The 21,370-nt window shown below is 35.3% G+C and overlaps 1 protein-coding gene across 1 annotated transcript in view; it reads right to left on the reverse strand.

Moving 5' to 3' along the window:
* Nucleotides 1-415: 415 nt before the first annotated feature.
* Nucleotides 416-21,370, reverse strand: part of LOC149956045 (cytochrome P450 4V2-like) — a 71,290-nt gene continuing 50,335 nt past the window's right edge. Inside the window, exons 3-9 of the mRNA XM_090166748.1 lie at nt 16,081-16,210; nt 10,939-11,136; nt 8,046-8,162; nt 6,418-6,591; nt 5,591-5,657; nt 636-815; nt 416-573 (exon numbers count right to left, since the gene is read on the reverse strand). Of these exons, the coding sequence (XP_090022874.1) occupies nt 416-573; nt 636-815; nt 5,591-5,657; nt 6,418-6,591; nt 8,046-8,162; nt 10,939-11,136; nt 16,081-16,210 (1,024 nt within the window). The remainder of the gene's footprint in view (nt 574-635; nt 816-5,590; nt 5,658-6,417; nt 6,592-8,045; nt 8,163-10,938; nt 11,137-16,080; nt 16,211-21,370) is intronic.

Below are 21,370 nucleotides of genomic sequence, written 5' to 3' on the forward strand. Positions count from 1 at the left end.
ACTTATATTCCAAGTAAAGCCAATTTTTCACTACAATTCCGTTTATTTTTCTAACGTTTTCCACAGACAAATTTTCCCAATATTTTCCCTAAAGTTATCACTCAAAATTTCCATTTGATTTTTCTTCAAAATCTTACAAAATATTTTCCCAATATATTCCAAAGCAATTTCTCTCAAAACTTCCCTTTAACTTTCCAAAGAGTTCTTAAGATAATATTTCCAAACGTTCAAACCCCCATAGACTACTAAGAGCTCCCTAGGATTTTCCTAAGATTTCCTGAGACATTTTTTGTAAGGGACCAAAGATCTTGATAACCTATGACGGGCATTCCATCATAGACGTTTATCGTTAAGGGAGTCATGAGAAAAAACAAATTTAATTGATACCAATGATATAACATAGTACTTATACAGGTTATCGTTTATAAAGTTTTAACTTAATCGGTAACAAGGGTTTTTCGTGAATTTCCCAAGCCGTTTGCACAGTATCTCGTTCTTGCAAAGACTCAATTCTGAAACGACGCAGAACGTGGCACAGTATCGTCGTAATGGCCCTTACAGCGAAAGTTCCACCTAAAATACGAAAACCATATTTAGTTCTAAAATCTCATTAGTTTGTTATGTACAATTGTTACCAATGCATCTTCTGCTTCCTTCTGAGAAGGTGAGAAAAGAAAGTGGATTTCGATCCTTGGCGTTTTCGGGTAGAAATCTCTCGGGTCTGAACACATCCGGATGGTCGTAGTACTTTGGATCTCGGTGAATGGCGCTTATGAAAACCAACACCTCAGTTCCTTTGGGAATTACTTTATTTCCTGAAATATGAACTCTGCGTTTAATGGTGTTTTGGCCTAAAGCTCAGATGGACAAATATTTATAAATACAAGATGAAATTGACTTGCTCGCTCCATCACTTATTACATTTTTTTCTGGCATTACGTAAAATATCAGCTATCCTAATACCCAAGGTACCACCTTAGGCCCTAATGCCTTGAATTCTGGTGGGCTAGTTGCGTAGGAGGGTGGTTGCAAGCCCTTCGTGTCACACATAGCTCCATACACGCATTACTACTATTACCACAAGTGTATAATATTGTACAATAAGCGTGACACTTCCTATTCTTCACACGCAAAAGTTTTACTGAGAGCTATTTACAAGAGAGACTGCATAACGGGCTTCGTCACCGTTTTGCTAACGTGCCCTTTGACAGCGCCTCGCTAGGGGGAGATTTTCTTCTTGTGATGATGTCACTCCGTTACTAGCTCTCAGTAAAGTATTCCCCAAAGTGACCAACTTATGGAATCATATTATAGACTTATGCTATTGATATTAACCTCGACATGTTTTTTGTTATAGAAAGGGAACCGTGGTGGCTCAAGGTAAAATTTTCACCCGAGTGAGTTGGGCTTTTGGGCGCCCTACCACTTACCAGGGCCGGATTTACCATTAGGTATCGTGTCTAGGGCCTACGAAGGAGCTTTTAGGGCTTAAAGACTACGAATGCTTTAAAGCAACTGTCGGCTCTATCATTGCCACCTGTATTATGAAAAGGCCCCTGTTATTAGAGATGGCCATGAATCTATCCGAATCTTCGAAAAAATGACTTTCGTGGAGAGCGTGGAGCCATCTATTAATGGGAATGGAAGCTAAAACTCAAAATAGCGAAACAATAACGTCGTCAGAGAGCCATTATAGAGTATTATATTTAGACCACTTTTACTTTACTTAGTGAACTTTAACCTAAATTATATATCCCATATGAAATATATTGTACTACAATTACTATAATTGAAGTTATTGACAAATTTACAAACGAGCCAATCAACGCGAAGCATACTTTTATGTCCCGCCTTTTGGGTCAAAATGTAGCTTCAGCATCTTGTTTTGATTTCGACGCTAGCGACATCTGTTGGAAAAAGAGCTACTTCACCTAGAGCCGACACTTGCTTTAATTTATGGGGCAAACGACACTTAAATTTCATTTAGGAAATATGGGATCATAAATCTGAAACCGAAGATATAATAGAGAGCTGTTGGCTCGCGTGGTATGAAGGGCTCGCCACCACCCTCCTACGCAATTTAACTTGGCCTCCTGAATTAATAGCAGCTAGAAGACTTGGGCCTAAGGTGGTGCCTTGGGTATTAACCTAGCTGATTACTATTATTATTATTAATATTACCTCAAAAGCTTTGGAACAAAACATTACGTTTTTAATCAAGACACCACCAGTTTGCTCAATTTTGTTTGATTCGAATATAATATAATATATATAATTTATATAATATATAATATATAATAATATATTATAATAATAATAATATAATAAATAATCATCTTGATAAAATAATTTATAATATATATAATATATATAATTCATGGTAATTGGATGAACTAGAACACATTTTGGAAAATATCACTTTGTATTCCAATTTCAAGTAACTATAAATTTGTTGAACCACATCCTACTCCAGTTGGATAAAAACACCCAATTTGATTCAATTTGTTTAAAAATGTATTTAAAGTGATTTTATCTAACTGAATTTGGTTCCAACCTGGTATAGATCAATTTGTGCCCACCCTTGAAAAACTTATGTATAATATTTTTAATATAATATTTAATATTTTTTGCGTCCTTGCAGCAGCGTTAATCGCGTCGAAAAACGTAATTTTTAAGAGCCAATGAGATTGCAGTATTATTTGATTTTATTAAAGCGGAGGAGCATACCGGGGGCCCCAACGGGTGGAATTGGAGAAACGCTAAAAATAATCTCGACATATTCATTCTCCCTGAGTATAAATAAATACATTCTTGGTCGTAGCAAAGAACCAGAGATGAAAATTAAAAGGCAAGGGGTTTTGTGAAACATTTCGGAGCTCGAAACTCTAAGGGTAAATTAAAGCAAAAATTATTTAGATGGTTGTCATTAAAACAGCATACATTTTTGACCAATATTGCGCCAAATATTTCCCACAACATTGAATATATCCCTCTCCTCCATAGTTGTATGATGTTTTGTGTAATAATGGAAGGGGTTTCGATCTACAAAGGTCATAAAAACGTTCAATATTAGTTATTAAAATGTGCAAAGACCGATATAAACACGTGCAAAATCCACTTTTAAAATCTCTCATATTGAGATTATTGTTTCCTCCGCGGTATCACTGCAGCCACATTGAAGTTAATTTACAATTCAAATAGATCCGTAGAACAGTTATTTAATGGCAGTATACAGAATGTCATGTAAAATAATGTGCTTTGTACTCATTTTATGAACAACACTGGACTCGCGTTTCACTGAAGAAATATTACATATTTGTGCTCATGAGAGATATACCAGTTTATTGAAAAAAATCACATATTTGATGAGACATTTTCCAAAATGAGCCTTCTAAACATGTATATATCTTCAGTTATCCAATAAATGTCATTTAAAGAATCTATTCAGTAGCTAATTTTTGCAATTATAGTTTAGACGAATGCGGTTGCAAATGACAAAAAATTTTTATATTGAGTTAAAACCTACTTTTACAACCAATTAAGAGAGATTGAAGGTCAATTTAAGAGGCCAGATTGAAGGTCAATTTAAGAGGCCAAATTGAACGCTAGTGTACAGATTTGAAGCAAAAGCCGCCCAGAGAGTTAGATATGTATCTTCATTCTAAATTAGAAAATTTTCCTTTTTTGGAGGTATGTGTGCAACTTTGTACCATGTTTACATTTTTTGTTCTTAGAGTGTAGAGAAACATAAACCAACTTGCCAAAACCGGTCGTTTAAATGTTTCAATTTCATCTTCGACATCTTTACTAGTATTTATCAATTCTGAAAAAGGTAATCCCTCATGGCATATAATCTGTTTCTATCCTCATGTTTTCAATAACACAAGGAAATTAAAAAAGTAACATTTATAGTTTGATTTGAAAAACGTCTATCTGCATTTTGATTTATTTTTGATCTAAAAAAAGATGCACAAAGTTTATGACTTTCATTTCCTTTTTAGTTCACAGCGACGTTATTTACGTCATATCCCGTACACAAGGTTTCATGAAAGATAATACCTTCATAGAAAACTTATGAGTGATTATGTAACTCATGACAGCTAAATTATCGAAATTTTATTATGTGTAAATAAACGTCATAAGTATGAAAATAAAATAAAATAAAATATCAACACATATTCACCAAACATTGAGGGAAAATGTGCTAGGGACTACGAACACCCACCCGGGTTTAACGATTTATGTTTTAAATTGTTAATGATTTTGTAATATAATTATTAGTTACGCGGAAAGTAACTTCGGACAAAATTCATCTGCACAAATCCAAATCTTGTTAATCAAATATAACAAGTTGGCAAGGCAAAATATAATTTCTAATTTTCAGTGAAGCGTAACATGTATCTGTGGTTCTGCAGTAGAACGTTCACCTGTCGTGAGCAGGAGGGCTCGGGTTCGAATCCCGCCCGATACTAACGCAAATTCAAAACAAATTGTACAACACCCAATGACAAAAAGAGGGCTGTTTTTTAAAAAAGCTTTTCCCTAATTCCAAGAAACTGCGAACGCAGTGATTACACTTTGCCCCGAAAATGCGTACGCGTTCGCAGCTCAGACAGACAGACCCATAGACGGACAGACACGGTGATTGTAAAATTTGTAATTTCATCAGAAATAAGGTTTTGGCGCTACTTTAGCGGCCGCGTTGGCCCCCCTTCCGGCCCAGCCCTTAAGCCGTCCCTGAAAGCGGAAATAAATCACGCTTTAATTAATGTTTAGTGGAAATTAGTTGAGTGAAAATGACGTATTAATTTACGTAAAACTAAATTCCCCTGTCGGCAACTGGAATCCCTGGCGAGGCACTGTTAGAGCTTACATGAGGACATTACTTGCGAGGTCGCAGTAGCTGGTCTGACAATTGTGAGCTTTACGAAGATTGGCCGTGTTAGAAGCAATCGTTAGTAGTTAATAAGAGGCACTAGAGGCTTTTGATATTTGGGGTTATCACAACATGAAGATCGGCTGATGATAGATAGTTTAAAAGATCTTAAAGGGGAACAGTCAAGGTTTAACCAGTTAGATAGCCCTATAGCCCGTTAAAAACTAAAATTTATGCCGGAAAACGGCATCAAATAATATTAATATTAATATTAATTTTTATTAAAATAAAGACATTTCTGGAAATTGAAAAGCACGCGTCCGCTGCGACGCCTGGTGAGAAATCGGTGAGACACTCCTTGCTTGATTAAAATTGAAAAACAATATGAAAGCGCGCGCTGCTGAAGACGCGAAAGATTTGTTTTTATTTTGCACGGGCGGCGGGTTCCAGTTATACGAGACCTAAGCCTAAATTGCGCGATTTCAAAAGTTAGACTAGTTCGCAAATCACCCACTAAGGTCGTGCTAGCGCTGGCGATACACCCTAAGATGGCGGCGAAAATTCAAACCCAAATACTTGGCGTTATTTTGCGTTTCAACTTTTTGGGCCAAAAACTATTTCTTCAAGACAAAATAAGGTACGTGTAAGTATATTGAACATCATGTTGATATTTAATAACTAGAAAGTAACGTGAAAAATATTTTAGTACCATACCTATTGTCAAATCATTCTTTAATTCTCTGCCGACAATTGGAAGGACAGGGTGCAGTCTCATCGATTCCTGCAAAGAAATAATCATTCGTTCTTATCATTGTGTGGAAGGGAATAAGAAATCCGGTGAGGTGTGCAAAACTACAATGGCCTTTGTACTATGGGAAAATTACTCGTGTTGCATAAAATAAATAACGAACTACAATGCTGTTTAAATGACTTTCGTTCTTACAAATTTATGAAGATTCAGAAAAGTCTAGTTACAGTGTGCAATTTAACATAATAGTGGGATGGGAGCTTTACGGTTTCCCCTTCCCGTATAAAAATTTGGATATTAACGGTAATAGCATAAGTAACATAATAACAATAAGTATGACACTTCCTATTGCTTTAATGCTAATTTTCTAAACGAACCTTTTTTGGGCACTGATAAATAAGCTGTGACTTGGATGACTACTTTTTGATTAAAATTTAGGCCTAATATCGGAGAACACTTTCTGGAGTCGCGAGTGGCTTTGGCTTTGTTTTGAAGCCCGCGTGTGAATCATGCGTGATAAAAAACATGAACTTTTTTAATATTCCACCTATCTATCGGAAACCAGATATTTCGGCTTAGCGGAAGTCTCGCGTATTTTAGACACTAGAGGGCTCTGTGCTGAGAAAACATCGTGATTACGCAATAACTATGAAAATCAGTTTGGTTGTAAATCTCGTTAATTGTCATACTTATTGTTATTATGTTACTTATGGTAATAGTAAGTGCAGGTAGCTGTTGGCTAGCTGATTAATATCAACTTTTGTAAGGATAAGAACGATTAGTCTAGACAAACCTTGAGTGCGCACTGCATGTATGGCAATTGATTGATGTCGTCGTACGTGACCTCTCCGTTAGTGTCCTGGCCAAATACATCATCCAACTCCTGGTGGAGTTTCCTTTGGACTTCGGGATAGAGGCCAATAAGGTAAAAAGTCCATGACAAAGTGTCAGCGGTAGTTTCGAATCCCTGTGGGTTATTAGTATATTTAACTTAAATATATTTAAAACCAAACTATTTTCAATTTATATACTTAATAGCTCTTTCTATAAAATAATACAGGGTGTCTTCATTTGATCGGCCCAGGCATTTTTCTCAAAAACTATACCTTCTAGAAATGTGAAATTTTCAGTATTTACTCTCTCGGTGGAGATCGTTGTTATTTGTGAATTTCAGAAAAATCGTTAAATTTTTAACGATTTTAGAATTTGTAGTTTTTGAACGCTTGGTGGTAGACGAAAAGTTTCAAAATTCAATGAGTAAGTTGTAGAGCATACTCGAAAACTTTTAATGGAGTTGGTATGGTCAAAATCGTACATTTTGTCACTGAAATAATAGGTCATGAAAAATAACAAGTTGGTACTACCCAAATGTTTTTACGCCTCGTGTTATTGTAATGATTGTCTGTGAAATATGAACATGTTTTGAACGAAATCATTTTTTACTTTTACAAATTAAGCGTTAGAACAAGTGCAATTTTTCAAGGAATTACAGTAGGACCCCGCACACGTTTTCTAGGGACAAAAAGTTGGTGTTTTTTATTAAACAAGAAAAAGTAGGTTTTAGGGTCTACAAAATGTCAAATTTATGCCAACTGAATTTCCGAAAGCTTTTTTTTGCACTTCCGATTCGTTTAAAATGTGGGTCCGTTTTAGTATTTAAAATGCCACCGCTTTGTTTGAAAAACATTATCTCTACGTAATCCGCTAAAAAAAGTATGAATCGTTATACTCGTGAATAGCGGTCCAGGATGGTTAAGTTATACTACGGTGATGTCGGTTGTTTCAAATGTTATATCCTGACAGTCAACCAAATCACCACACTATTCTCCGAGCTGTTGTGGACTTCGAAGGAGACGGCAATGTGAATCCCAGATTCCGCGGACCTGGACGTCATAACACTAATATGGAAGACACGGTCATCACCTACTTTGTCGCTTACCCTCGAGCAAGTATAAGAATGGCATGCTCAGATTTGGACTTGTCAAAATATTATGTCTGGAGTGTCCATAACCACCATAAATTTCACCCATTTCGTGCCACGCTCCACGAAGCACTTCACGATGGTATTCAGCGCCTTCGGTTGGATTTCGGTAACTGGTTCAGTACCATGGCGGATTCCAACGAAGATTTCCTCCTGGCGTTCGACGAGTGTTCCTTTGGAAGGGACGGCCCATTGAACCACCAGAATAACCATATGTGGAGCGATGTAAATCCGCACTGGGGATTTTCTCATTACAATCAAGTACAATTCCGTTTAACCGTCTGGGCAGGTCTACTATTGGGTTATTTTTTCTTCCAAATCGGCTTAATGGGGTGAGCTACTTGGCGTTTCTACGAAATGAAGTAGCGGAAGCATTGGAAGATGTCCCTTTAGTCGACCGGCCACGCCTTTGGTTCTTGCATGACGGTGCACCTCCTCACCAGGAACGACATGTGGTGCAATACCTCAACACCGAGTTGCTTGAGCGTTGGATTGGGAAGAATGGTCCAGTGCGATGGCCTCCTAGGTCCCCAGATTTGACACCACTGGACTTTTACCTGTGGGGATTCGTCAATGAGGAAGTATACAAGACGCCAGTCACTAGCGAAGACGACTTGCGCCAGAGAAGCATTGCAGCGTTCCAACTCGTTTTTCCAGATATGGTCCGTGGTTCGTTCCAGAATATGTTTCATCGCGTACGGATTTGTATAGCAGCGGACGGTGGCATTATTGAACCGTATTTGTAAAAAACTTTCTGTAATTCCTAATTATAATAATTGCACTTGTTCTAACACTTAACTTGTAGAAGTAAAACAATGATTTGGCTCAAAACATGTTCATTTTTCACAGACAATCATTACAATAACATGAGGCGTAAAAACATTTGGGTAGTACCAACTTGTTATTTTTCATGACCTATTATTTCGGTGACAAAATGTACGATTTTGACCATACCAACTCCATTAAAGGTTTCAGAGTATGCTCTACAACTTACTCATTGAAACTTTTCATCTACCACCTAGCGTTCAAAAACTACAAATTCTAAAACCGTAAAAGATTTCACGATTTTTCTAAAATTCACAAATAGCAACGATCTCCACTGAAAGAGTACATACTGAAAATTTCACTTTTCTAGAAGGTATAGTTATTGAGAAAAATGCCTGGGCCGATCAAATCAAGACACCCTGTATATACGCTTATATGTATAAGAAGTGATATTTTTTGGAGCGCGCGCTTCCTGATATTTCCGTGTAGAGGGTCTCGTGCGTTTTCGCGCGAGCTAAACAAAAATATGCGCGCGCTCTCTAACTTTAACCACGGCCAACTTTGATTTCTCGCGCATCTCTCGCGCTACAGCGGCCATCTCATTCGTTGACGTTCCTGTGTTAACCTATGAGCAAAAGTTGTGTATGACGTCAGCGCCCCTAGCGGATTATTATTTTTAGTATAGTTTTTACATTGGGGACAATATAACCACCGAGCGTGGCGCTGAACTCCTACACATTATAGTACAGTTTATAGGGGGAAAATCCTTGCTCGCGGAATTTCGACGAATGTGTTGGCCTTAGTAGCGCGAACAGCGCGTGATCAAAGTTGGCCGTGCTTTAACTGCACGATGAATCTAACGTAACCACGTGACCTCTCGTATTTTATATAAAGAGGTATTTGAAATTCAGAAACACAGTGGCCTATGTAGTTTGTTTGAAACTTAATCTTGAAGGGACCAGGCGAAATTGAGGTTTGACCAAATAAAAAGAAGCTTTAATATAATCATAGAGTGGAAGGTTATCAGCGAAACTTGTTAACACTTTTCGTAAAATAAACAAGTTGGCCTAAAGTTAATGTACAATATCTGGATAAAAAAGTAAGTTTATACTCTAAAAACTGTAAAAACAACACCAACGCTCTTCGGACTATATTTATTCACGCCTTGAAAAAAAGTTAGCCGGTTAGGATTAATGTTTCATGCGCTTCCATAGGGCCTTCCACTCTATGCGAGTGGGTTACTCTAGGAATATAATAGTTCGATTTTGGAGTTACTACATTATAATCCTTACTAACGTGAGTTACGGTGCTGCGACAAGGACGGTTATAATTGGTTCTATCGGTTTGGCGAAGAATGTATTCAGGTGAACAGATAATATGTACCACGCCCCTCTTGTAATACCTCCCCTTTCTCCCGGTAATGGGGAGAAGACACTCTGATACAATCGCAGGATCTCTCACACGTATGTTCCGCTAACCTGTATGGCTTATGTATAAATCTTTTCCAGGCAGGGAACTCGAGACGAAAATCATTGCTCTATTTTCAGACCTTTAGATACCAGCGCTCATGCCTTTATTTTATTCTTAAAAGGTTTTTATTCTAAGTCGAAGTAGTGTGAAAACACCCTTTCTGGAAAAAAATTGGAGCTGAAAGAGCACAGTGGTGCCATTATTGCCTTAGGTGCCCGTGAATGTCAAAAGCTTTCCTAAGGTTATTGATATAAGATAAGGCTTTATCAATACTTAGAGGCCAGAGAACTGAACCTCGAGGCGTCGCCGTTAAAACAAAACCACGTAACTTGAGATACGTGATTTTGTCAAAATTGACATATTTAGTTTCTACACTCCAACTTACGTATATAACATTAAAAGCATTAATAGGTTGCAATTGGATTTTTTTTAATCGAGAAAACATTTAAACGTATCTTTGTTATTCACAACTTATTTCGCGCAAAAGCACGTATCTTGCTTATTTTCAGCTCCTATCTCACTTCATGACGCAAAACCACGTATCTCTAAATATTCCCCTTTAGCAAAATATTTTTAAATTAAAATCCTCATAAATTTAACTATAAAATTAACTCACATGTAAAAACCTAACAAGCGATTTCACATGTCCCTGCAAAATTAAAAAACCCATTTTCCTCAAAAAGGCCACCAAAAAGATACATGGTTTTGTTTTACCGGCGACGGAGTATTTATCCAAAGGCAGATTTTTTGCATTGAATGGCAAAATATCCAAGCCATGGCAAATCAATAGCTTACGTACATCATTTGCTCATACAACCTTATTTTTGGTGGTGGCAGATGCGGCTGTCAAAAATCCGTCATCTTTAAACAGAAAATATCAAAAATCTCAAAATGAGATCTCAAGTTATCCTCATATTAAATCAGCTTAATTCCGTTCTCTTTGATCTAAGTATTGATTTATCTTTATCTAGGCCTAATTTTATATCCTCCCTAGGAAATGAAAAGCAGAAATTCATAGGTGAGATTTCCAATATATTGAAGGCTATGCCATTTAACATATTTGAAAAACAATTTTCGTTTATAAAGAAATTATATTACTGCCGCAATTATTGTGGCAATTTCTTCGTAGATCTCTTGGTCCGATAAAGCCTTTAAAGGGGAGTTATCTTTGTTCAGTTGATGGTTGATCATTAAATCCAGGACGCAAGGGAGCTCTACTTCATCAGAGTACTCTTCGTTCGCAGATGCGGCCAGACTCATCTTATCTTGGATCTCTTTCCGTCTGACTTCAATTATCTGTTCGAAAATAAATTAAAAGCGTTATTTCTTAAAACTAAATCTAAGGTAATTGGGCTAAATATCCATTGAAAACAATCCAATAATCAGGGTATAGAAACCGGAAACATCTATATTCATTATCTACAAAGTTGTTGATAACTTACACAAGCGTTTTCCTTTATTTATGAGTTTTAGGCCTTTGTCAATTTATATAAATATTATTCAATTTTATATCATAAAATCACTTCTATTGTCAACAACAAACACATAATTTTATTAGTTTACCGAATTGAATTTTTTATTGGATAACGATTTAAACTTTTGATCCCAAAATTGGGTCGGTTCGCCATAATAATAAATAAGAATCAATGTCTTTTGGTGCTGGCCAAATAAATATAAAAACAGATGTCAAAGTGTTCTTACACTGTACTCTGTTGTACCCAATCAAGACCTTTAATGTTAATAACGAACATTTGTGGATCTATTTAGTTGAACACCTTTTACGATAAAAAGTAGTGTTGCTAATTTTCCGGGAAAATAAAATGCGGAAAATTTTCCGCAAATCGGAAAAACAAATTGAAACACAAATTACTTTTTAAAGGTTTTTAATGTTTTTAACTTTTTATCGATATGAAATGTCTAATATCAGTAAACATACTACAAAACTATGGGGCGCCAAACCGGAAAAAACTAAATAACATTTCTAGAAATATTTTGACATTTCTAGAAATATTTTGACATTTCAAGAAATATTTTGACATTTCTAGAAATATTTTGACATTTCAAGAAATATTTTGACATTTCTAGAAATATTTTGACATTTCTAGAAATATTTTGACATTTCTAGAAATATTTTGACATTTCTAGAAATATTTTAACAATTCTAGAAATATTTTAACATTTCTAGAAATATTTCGACATTTCTAGAAATATTTCGACATTTCTAGAAATATTTCGACATTTCTAGAAATATTTCGACATTTCTAGAAATATTTCGACATTTCTAGAAATATTTTGACATTTCTAGAAATATTTCGACATTTCTAGAAATATTTTGACATTTCTAGAAATATTTTGACATTTCTAGAAATATTTCGACATTTCTAGAAATATTTTGACATTTCTAAAAAATATTTTGACATTTCTAGAAATATTTTGACATTTCTAGAAATATTTTGACATTTCTAGAAATATTTCGACATTTCTAGAAATATTTCGACATTTCTAGAAATATTTCGACATTTCTAGAAATATTTCGACATTTCTAGAAATATTTCGACATTTCTAGAAATATTTCGACATTTCTAGAAATATTTCGACATTTCTAGAAATATTTCGACATTTCTAGAAATATTTCGACATTTCTAGAAATATTTTGACATTTCTAGAAATATTTTGACATTTCTAGAAATATTTTAACATTTCTAGAAATATTTTAACATTTCTAGAAATATTTTAACATTTCTAGAAATATTTTAACATTTCTAGAAATATTTTAACATTTCTAGAAATATTTCGACATTTCTAGAAATATTTTGACATTTCTAAAAAATATTTTAACTTTTCTAGAAATATTTTGACATTTCTAGAAATATTTTGACATTTCTAGAAATATTTTGACATTTCTAGAAATATTTTGACATTTCTAGAAATATTTTAACATTTCTAGAAATATTTCGACATTTCTAGAAATATTTTGACATTTCTAGAAATATTTCGACATTTCTAGAAATATTTCGACATTTCTAGAAATATTTTGACATTTCTAGAAATATTTTGACATTTCTAGAAATATTTTGACATTTCTAGAAATATTTTAACATTTCTAGAAATATTTTAACATTTCTAGAAATATTTTAACATTTCTAGAAATATTTTAACATTTCTAGAAATATTTTAACATTTCTAGAAATATTTTAACATTTCTAGAAATATTTCGACATTTCTAGAAATATTTCGACATTTCTAGAAATATTTCGACATTTCTAGAAATATTTTGAGATTTCTAAAAAATATTTTAACTTTTCTAGAAATATTTTGACATTTCTAGAAATATTTTGACATTTCTAGAAATATTTTGACATTTCTAGAAATATTTTAACATTTCTAGAAATATTTCGACATTTCTAGAAATATTTTGACATTTCTAGAAATATTTCGACATTTCTAGAAATATTTCGACATTTCTAGAAATATTTTGACATTTCTAGAAATATTTTGACATTTCTAGAAATATTTTGACATTTCTAGAAATATTTTGACATTTCTAGAAATATTTTAACATTTCTAGAAATATTTTAACATTTCTAGAAATATTTTGACATTTCTAGAAATATTTTGACATTTCTAGAAATATTTCGACATTTCTAGAAATATTTCGACATTTCTAGAAATATTTTGACATTTCTAGAAATATTTTGACATTTCTAGAAATATTTTGACATTTCTAGAAATATTTTGACATTTCTAGAAATATTTTTAACATTTCTAATTTTTTTTTTTAATTTCTAGAAATATTTTAACTTTTCTAGAAATATTTTTTAAACTCTAGAAATATTTTTAAACAAGTACCATCAACAACGGTACAAGTGCCGTCAGAGTTCGCCATTATAGTGTTCACACTCAACTCTACGACGCATTCAATTGGAAACTGCGAGCGCTGCTTTCTCTCTAGCGTTTTGCCGAAAAATATTTTATGTCCGTAAAATATCTATAGAAAGTCTTAAAATATATAGAATTAATATTTATAGGATTCTTAAAATTGATAGGAAATTTAAAAATATTCCTAGAGTTTAAAAATATTTCTAGAGTTTAAAAAATATATCTAGAGTTTAAAAAATATATCTAGAGTTTAAAAATATCTCTAGAATTTTAAAATATTTCTAGAGTTTAAAAATATCTTTAGCAATGTTGAAATATTTCTAGAAATGTCAAAATATTTCTAGAAATGTTATTTAGTTTTTTCCGGTTTGGCGCCCCATACAAAACATTGATAGTGTTACATTGTTAATCAGTTTAAACTAGTCTAGAGGTTTAGTTTTACTTTATTATTCGAAAAAATTAGACGAAAATACCATTTTATTTACATTTGTAAACAATATATTAACAACGGGTTAAATGTATCCCGTCAATAATGTGAACCAGATCGAGTCATTCTTAAATTGGATGTCCGAGGCCTAATTATTCGTGGCCTCGGTAGTCCAATGGTAGTGGCGTTGGTGATATGATTTTTCTCAGTCACTCAGCTGGTATTGAACAATACGCAGAGCTATTCCTTGGTTTAAAAAGAAACTTCTAATTGTATTAATTCCTGCGTATAATAAAAATAAATTCTCAAAAATATTAGACTAATCATGGAATACGGAAAATTTTCCGGAAAAGAAGCCTTGGTCATTTTCCGGAAAAATTTTCGGACTTACAACACTAATAAAAAGTGTTGTGTAATCGGAGTCGAGGGTGACGAAGTATAAGCTTCGAAACATTGGTTTATTCGACTTTTCTCCTTAGCTACCCGCTAGAGATGACTATCATGGCGGAATGTGATCGGGGAGGTTATAAGGTACAATGTGGCATTTAGATAGACGATTCCTCGACCAGGTCGTACCAATTTCTTAAATATTGGGTTTTGTCTGATGCAGTCGAGGACTCTAAAGAATTAAATTTTCCATCACTCGGCACTCGAGCTAGTTCAACTTTCTATGACTCCCAGAGTTCAACTTTCTATGACTCACGCGAGTTCAACTTCCTCCGACTCACGCGAGTTCAACTTCCTCCGACTCACGCGAGTTCAACTTCCTCCGACTCACGCGAGTTCAACTTCCTCCGACTCACGCGAGTTCAACTTCCTCCGACTCACGCGAGTTCAACTTCCTCCGACTCACGCGAGTTCAACTTCCCATGCCTCACGCGAGTTCAACTTCCCATGCCTCACGCGAGTTCAACTTCCCATGCCTCACGCGAGTTCAACTTCCCATGCCTCACGCGAGTTCAACTTCCCATGCCTCACGCGAGTTCAACTTCCCATGCCTCACGCGAGTTCAACTTCCCATGCCTCACGCGAGTTCAACTTCCCATGCCTCACGCGAGTTCAACTTCCCATGCCTCACGCGAGTTCAACTTCCCATGCCTCACGCGAGTTCAACTTCCTCCGACTCACGCGAGTTCAACTTCCTCCGACTCACGCGAGTTCAACTTTCTCCGACTCACGCGAGTTCAACTTTCTCCGACTCACGCGAGTTCAACTTTCTCCGACTCACGCGAGTTCAACTTTCTCCGACTCACGCGAGTTCAACTTTCTCCGACTCACGCGAGTTCAACTTTCTCCGACTCACGCGAGTTCAACTTTCTCCGACTCACGCGAGTTCAACTTTCTCCGACTCACGCGAGTTCAACTTTCTCCGACTCACGCGAGTTCAACTTTCTCCGACTCACGCGAGTTCAACTTTCTCCGACTCACGCGAGTTCAACTTTCTCCGACTCACGCGAGTTCAACTTTCTCCGACTCACGCGAGTTCAACTTTCTCCGACTCACGCGAGTTCAACTTTCTCCGACTCACGCGAGTTCAACTTTCTCCGACTCACGCGAGTTCAACTTTCTCCGACTCACGCGAGTTCAACTTTCTCCGACTCACGCGAGTTCAACTTTCTCCGACTCACGCGAGTTCAACTTTCTCCGACTCACGCGAGTTCAACTTTCTCCGACTCACGCGAGTTCAACTTTCTCCGACTCACGCGAGTTCAACTTTCTCCAACTCACGCGAGTTCAACTTTCTGTTACTCGCCGCGCTGATCGCGGGTAATCGATCGAGTCCCATTTAGTTTTATTTGGAACTTGAATGAGTGCAAGTTTCCTCGATATCCCTCAACAAAGGCCTCGCACACCGCTACAGATATTTATATCCTATCATCATTTCCCAAAAGCCAGGCACGGATAGTAAACGATTATTTCACTTCACCACTTACATTTCCAAAATAAGATCGTGTATACGTCTGAATTTCCCTGAATTCTTTTCCCATCTGTGTAAATCCAAAGAACAGCCAGTCCACTTGAAGCCAGGGCTTGACGATTCTCTCGTTCCAGATTTCCTTCGCTCTATATTTTGAAATATCCAACAATCTTTAAAAGTACTGTCAAATTGCTTCACTGTTTCACAAAATTATGATAATTAAAAAATCCTACACTACTCTCTATTATTTTTTGAAGTAAAACCGAGTACAGGGCAGGAAATACTACTGAAGAAAAATTCTACCAAGAGTCAAAAAAAAATTGAGGGATAAGTAATAACATAATAATCATCTAGGGCTAATACCCAAGGCACCACCTTAAGCCCAAGTCATCGAGCGGCTTTTAATGCCTTAAACAGGTGGCCGGGTTACAATGCGTAGAAGGGTGGTTGCAAGCCCTTCATGCCACGCGAGCCAACAGTTCCCTTCACTAACTATTACCGTTAACCTCTGCAACCAGGGCCGGATTAACCAATAGGCCGAATAGGCCTGGGCCTAGGGCACCAAGCTTACAAGGGGCACCAAGAGGGTTCGAAAAAAATAAAACTTTCATCATTTGCTTTTCACAAAATATTTTCCGGAGTAATTTTAGTAAATGCGTCCACCCTTATGAACCAAAAACGTTTGATTGTCACATTCTCTGACGGACTGCCGTCTAGCCCCTGACGACATACTAAATCTGGCAGCAAAATGAATTTTCCTTCCATTTCTCAATTATAAATTGAGGAAGAGCCTAGCTCGCTTCGCTCGCTATTGAAAGGGGGCACCAAAATTTACTTGGGCCTTGGGCCCCATAAAGTATTAATCCGGCCCTGTCTGCTACTTTTTATGTAAAGGGGAAACCGAAGAACTCGGAAAAAACCCAATCACATAGAGTGGAAGGCCCTATGGAAGCGCATGAAACATTAATCTTAACGAGGCAACTTGTTTTCGAGGCGAGAATAGATATAGTCCGAAGAGCGATGGTGTTGTTTTTACATTTTTTAGAATATAAATTTACTTTTTTATCCAGATAAGGTACATTAACATAAGGCAGCCTTGTTTATTTCACGCATCGAAAACAAGACGTTGCGTACGAAAAGTGTTCACAAGTTTCGCTGATAACCTTCCACTCTAGGTGAGTGGATTACTCTATGGATAAGTCGAAGTAGATGACTAAAAGATTACGGGATTAATCAGAGTAAATACATAGCGACTAGCGTCATTAAACTGGCGTTATTCATTCTTCATTTGAGGGCTTCTTCAACCGTTACCTTATTTTCAACGGGTAATTAGCTGAAATAATGGGTATAAGCCTCAGCGAAGGTAAATTATTCATTTAATTTCAATTTGGTTAAGCAGTCGACAAATGACAAAGTGTCTGCGCATCAGACGAAATTCCAGGAGTTTATGAGGCTCTCGCGTTGGCCGCTACGTGGCTGAGCCAGGCCCGGACTGGCCAGGTCGCCGAGGGCCCCCGGCTCAGGGGGCCCGAAATGGCAAATTTGTTGTCCTATAAATAACCCTTTAGATTTTCATTCTATACCCTCACACCGCCCGGTAAGGGGCCCCACTTCAGTGTCTAGCCGACGGCCCCCAAAGGAACCAGTCCGGGGCCAGTAGCGGCGCTAAGGTTTTTTTCACAGGTGGGCTAATTATTTTGGGGCCCCTTGCCGCCCCTAAGAATTTTGTGGACCTTAGTGGGAACCTTGGATTGACCATATTTCGCAAATGTGGTGAAATCGAAAAAACCCAAAATTTTCTAGGAAGCGAGAAGAGCAAGGTCGTTTCATTGTTGTTTCTCTCGTCGCGTTTTTTGGACCCCCTACTGACCTTGTATCTGACCTGGAGGGGACACGTGCATGCCTGGGATATTTCCGTAAATTCCCATAAGACCCTTTCTTTTCAACTTTCTCTCAATTTCCGCTACCTTCCTCCCGAATCTATATGTATATGGTCTACTACCTTTTTGAGTAAACCAATTGATTTTGAAAGATTTTTTCCAGAAAAACGTTTCTTCGCAATAAAACAAATTTCTAGAGATAACGAAAATTCATAAATTAAAATATGAGGCTTCTTAATTATGAATATGTGGCCCTTTTAATATAAATATGTGGCCCCTCTCAGAAATGTACGGGGGCTAAAGCCCACTTCAGCCCACCCTTAGCGCCGCTACTGTCCGGGGCTGCGTGGCTCTACGCAAACTAAAAAGGATTTAGTTCTGTGAGTAGAGGGAAAGTGATGACGAGACATCGATCCCAGGTTCAGGTTTAGGTTCGGGATCGAGATCCGGGATTTAAGGGGTGAAATGGGGGTAAAATCGTCGAAAAGTCAATGTATTTATGATATTTCTCGCGACGATTTGTTTTTTCGTATATCAACATATTGTGTCCAGGCCAACTTGTTCATTTATCTACGCTTATCTCGAAAGATACTTGAACGTATATCTTATCAAGTTTTATCGTACGGAATAAGTTGAAATGATGTAAAAATTGATAACCTAGGCGACGCGTGCGCAGATTACCCCGGGGGACGCGGTTAATTTGAATTTAAGAGTGTTTTGACGTCATGGAATATTCGTTGTTAAAGTAGAATGGAAATATTTTTAAACTTCATTTTAATATCATTGTAGTACGCTTGACACTTGAACCAATCTCACGAGTATTTCTTAAAACGAATATCTCGATCGCGTTTTATCGTACGAAATAAGTGGAAATTATATAAGTTGTATGATTAATAACCTAGGCAGGAAGATAGCGCGCGCGTGCGCGGATTACCTGGGAGGCGTGGATTGCCCGGGCGCGCGGTTAATTTGAATTTAAAACATGGATTCCCTCTCCGAAATAATTCATGTACCCAAAATTGGACCGCAAGTTTTTTTTCTTTTAGGGGAATCTCTATGGGAGTTTAACATTACAATAAAGCTAATAGGTCCAGTTTGGGGTACTTTTGGTCCGAAATGGGGTACATAGGGCCGAAAATGGTGACTTTGGTCGTTTTAAGGGTACTTTTGGTCTATTTTGGTCCATTTTTGGGTACATCAGAAAAGCAGTTGGAAAAACGAAGAGCCTTATTTTTTTTTCCACCCATCTCCAAACTCCAAAAATTTATTGCTATAATTTATTTATCCCTTCCGTAGGTATAAAATAAGATAAAAACCACTTACCTATATTTTAATTACGGTAAATTAAAAATACTTAATTAGTGTACTAAGTTACGTTTAAAAGAACCTTTTGTAACAATTCCAATATGTAAATATAGGTATAAGGATTGAAAAAATACTTAAAGTGGTTTTACTGATAAACTCTAAAGGAATTTAACTTTAAAGGTATCTTAGATTATTGTTTTTAATTTTATTCAAGTGGAAAACGTATTAAGAGTCCTTCAAAGTACTATAAAAGGATTTTATTTACGAACTTAATTCATATTTTCTTCAAACTTTCAATTCGCTTTTATTACTATTTAAATACGGTAAAATATAATTATTATAAACAAATATAGTCAGAAAGATACTATAAAACACTAAAATTAAAATTAAATTAAATTTGTGTGGATAAGATTTGTAAATATCATTTTGAAACTAATAACTTTCACGCTTTATTTAAGTCAAGCCAATAAAAACAATTACCTATATTTTAAATACGGTAAAATATAAATACATTTCCGATATGTAAATAGGTAGAATAACACTGTGAAAAGTTCCTTTTTCTTCTTTTAATACGACAACACACAACTCTGATACGCAAATATATAAAGAAAATATAAAAAAAAAATTACTCTACGTTCGATACGTTAAAATACATTTCCGATACACAAATATAGATAAAGAAATACTATAAAATGTAAAAAGGTAGAAAAATACTACACATTAACCATTATGAATTTAAGCTTACAACATCCTTCACGTATAGAGCATAACATATATGTTCAGAGTTAACTTGTTTCCTCGTTATCTTTATCGCATGTGTTTTAAATAGCGTATGGAATAAGTTAAGAATGTACTAAAATGGTGTATGTTTAAACCTCGTAGAATAAAAAGTAAAACATATGTTCAGAGTCGGCTTGATTACTAAAGCGAATCACACAGAGACGTTTCCGGTGTAGTCACGTAGGAAGAAAAATACTACAACACTCTCTATACTCTACATTCAACACGTTAAAATATACTTCCGAAATGCCAATATAGGTAGTAAAATACTACAAAATCTCTATACTTTACCTTCAATACGTTAAATTACATTCCAATATGTAAATATAGGAGGAAAAATACTACAAAAGCCTCTTTTCTTGGCGTTCAATATGTTAAAAAAGATTTCTGAAATGCAAATGTAGGTAGTAAATACTACAAAATCTCTATACTCTACCTTCAATACGTTAAATTACATTCCAATATGTGAATATAGGTAGTAAATACTACAAAAGCCTCTTTTCTTGGCGTTCAATATGTTAAAATAGATTTCTGAAATGCAAATATAGGTAGTTAATACTACAAAAGCCTCTTTTCTTGGCGTTCAATATGTTAAAATAGATTTCTGAAATGCAAATATAGGTAGTAATTACTACAAAAGCCTCTTACTCTACGTTCAATACGTTAAATTAATGATATGCCTCCGATCGAATCGTTCATTTTTTCCTATTTAAATATACACATTTAAATTAGAATTGCTTCTAGTGTTCGGCAGTCGATTAATTTTTATCCACAAATTTTCCGATTTATTTAAAAAACGTTGGTAAAAAGAATATCATTTTAACTTATTTCATTGTGTTTTTACTCAACCAAGCATTTATTTGAATAAAAGTGGTATTTATTTAAATAACCAATAGTTAAATAAAAATTGTTAAATGTTTAAATAATCGAAAGTGAACAAGCCTATTTTTTAAATAAAACAAACAGACTTTAGAGTTGATAAGATTTGTAAATATCATTTGAAACTAATAAATTTCACGCTTTATTTAAGTCAAGCAATTACATTTTTAAAAATGAAAGAAGTTAAACAATATAAAAATTAGTAAATATTGTAAATATTTTTAGGTAATAAAGAAATTAAGAAATGTTTTAATTAAAATATCTTTCATTTTCTACTACATTTTTAAAAATGAAAGAAGTTTAACAATATAATTATTCTAATATAATTTCAAAATCAGGTATTATTTAAAGTACAAATGCATAATTTAGTGAAGCAATTCTTATTTAAATACTTTTATTTAATTAATTTGTGTATCTGAAATGTATTTATTGAAAAATAAGTGGGTTTTACTATTTATCACG

Source organism: Leiobunum rupestre, chromosome 2, assembly GCF_980474605.1.
Source record: "Leiobunum rupestre chromosome 2, qqLeiRupe1.1.hap1, whole genome shotgun sequence".
Classification (NCBI taxonomy): Eukaryota; Metazoa; Arthropoda; class Arachnida; order Opiliones; family Sclerosomatidae; genus Leiobunum; species Leiobunum rupestre.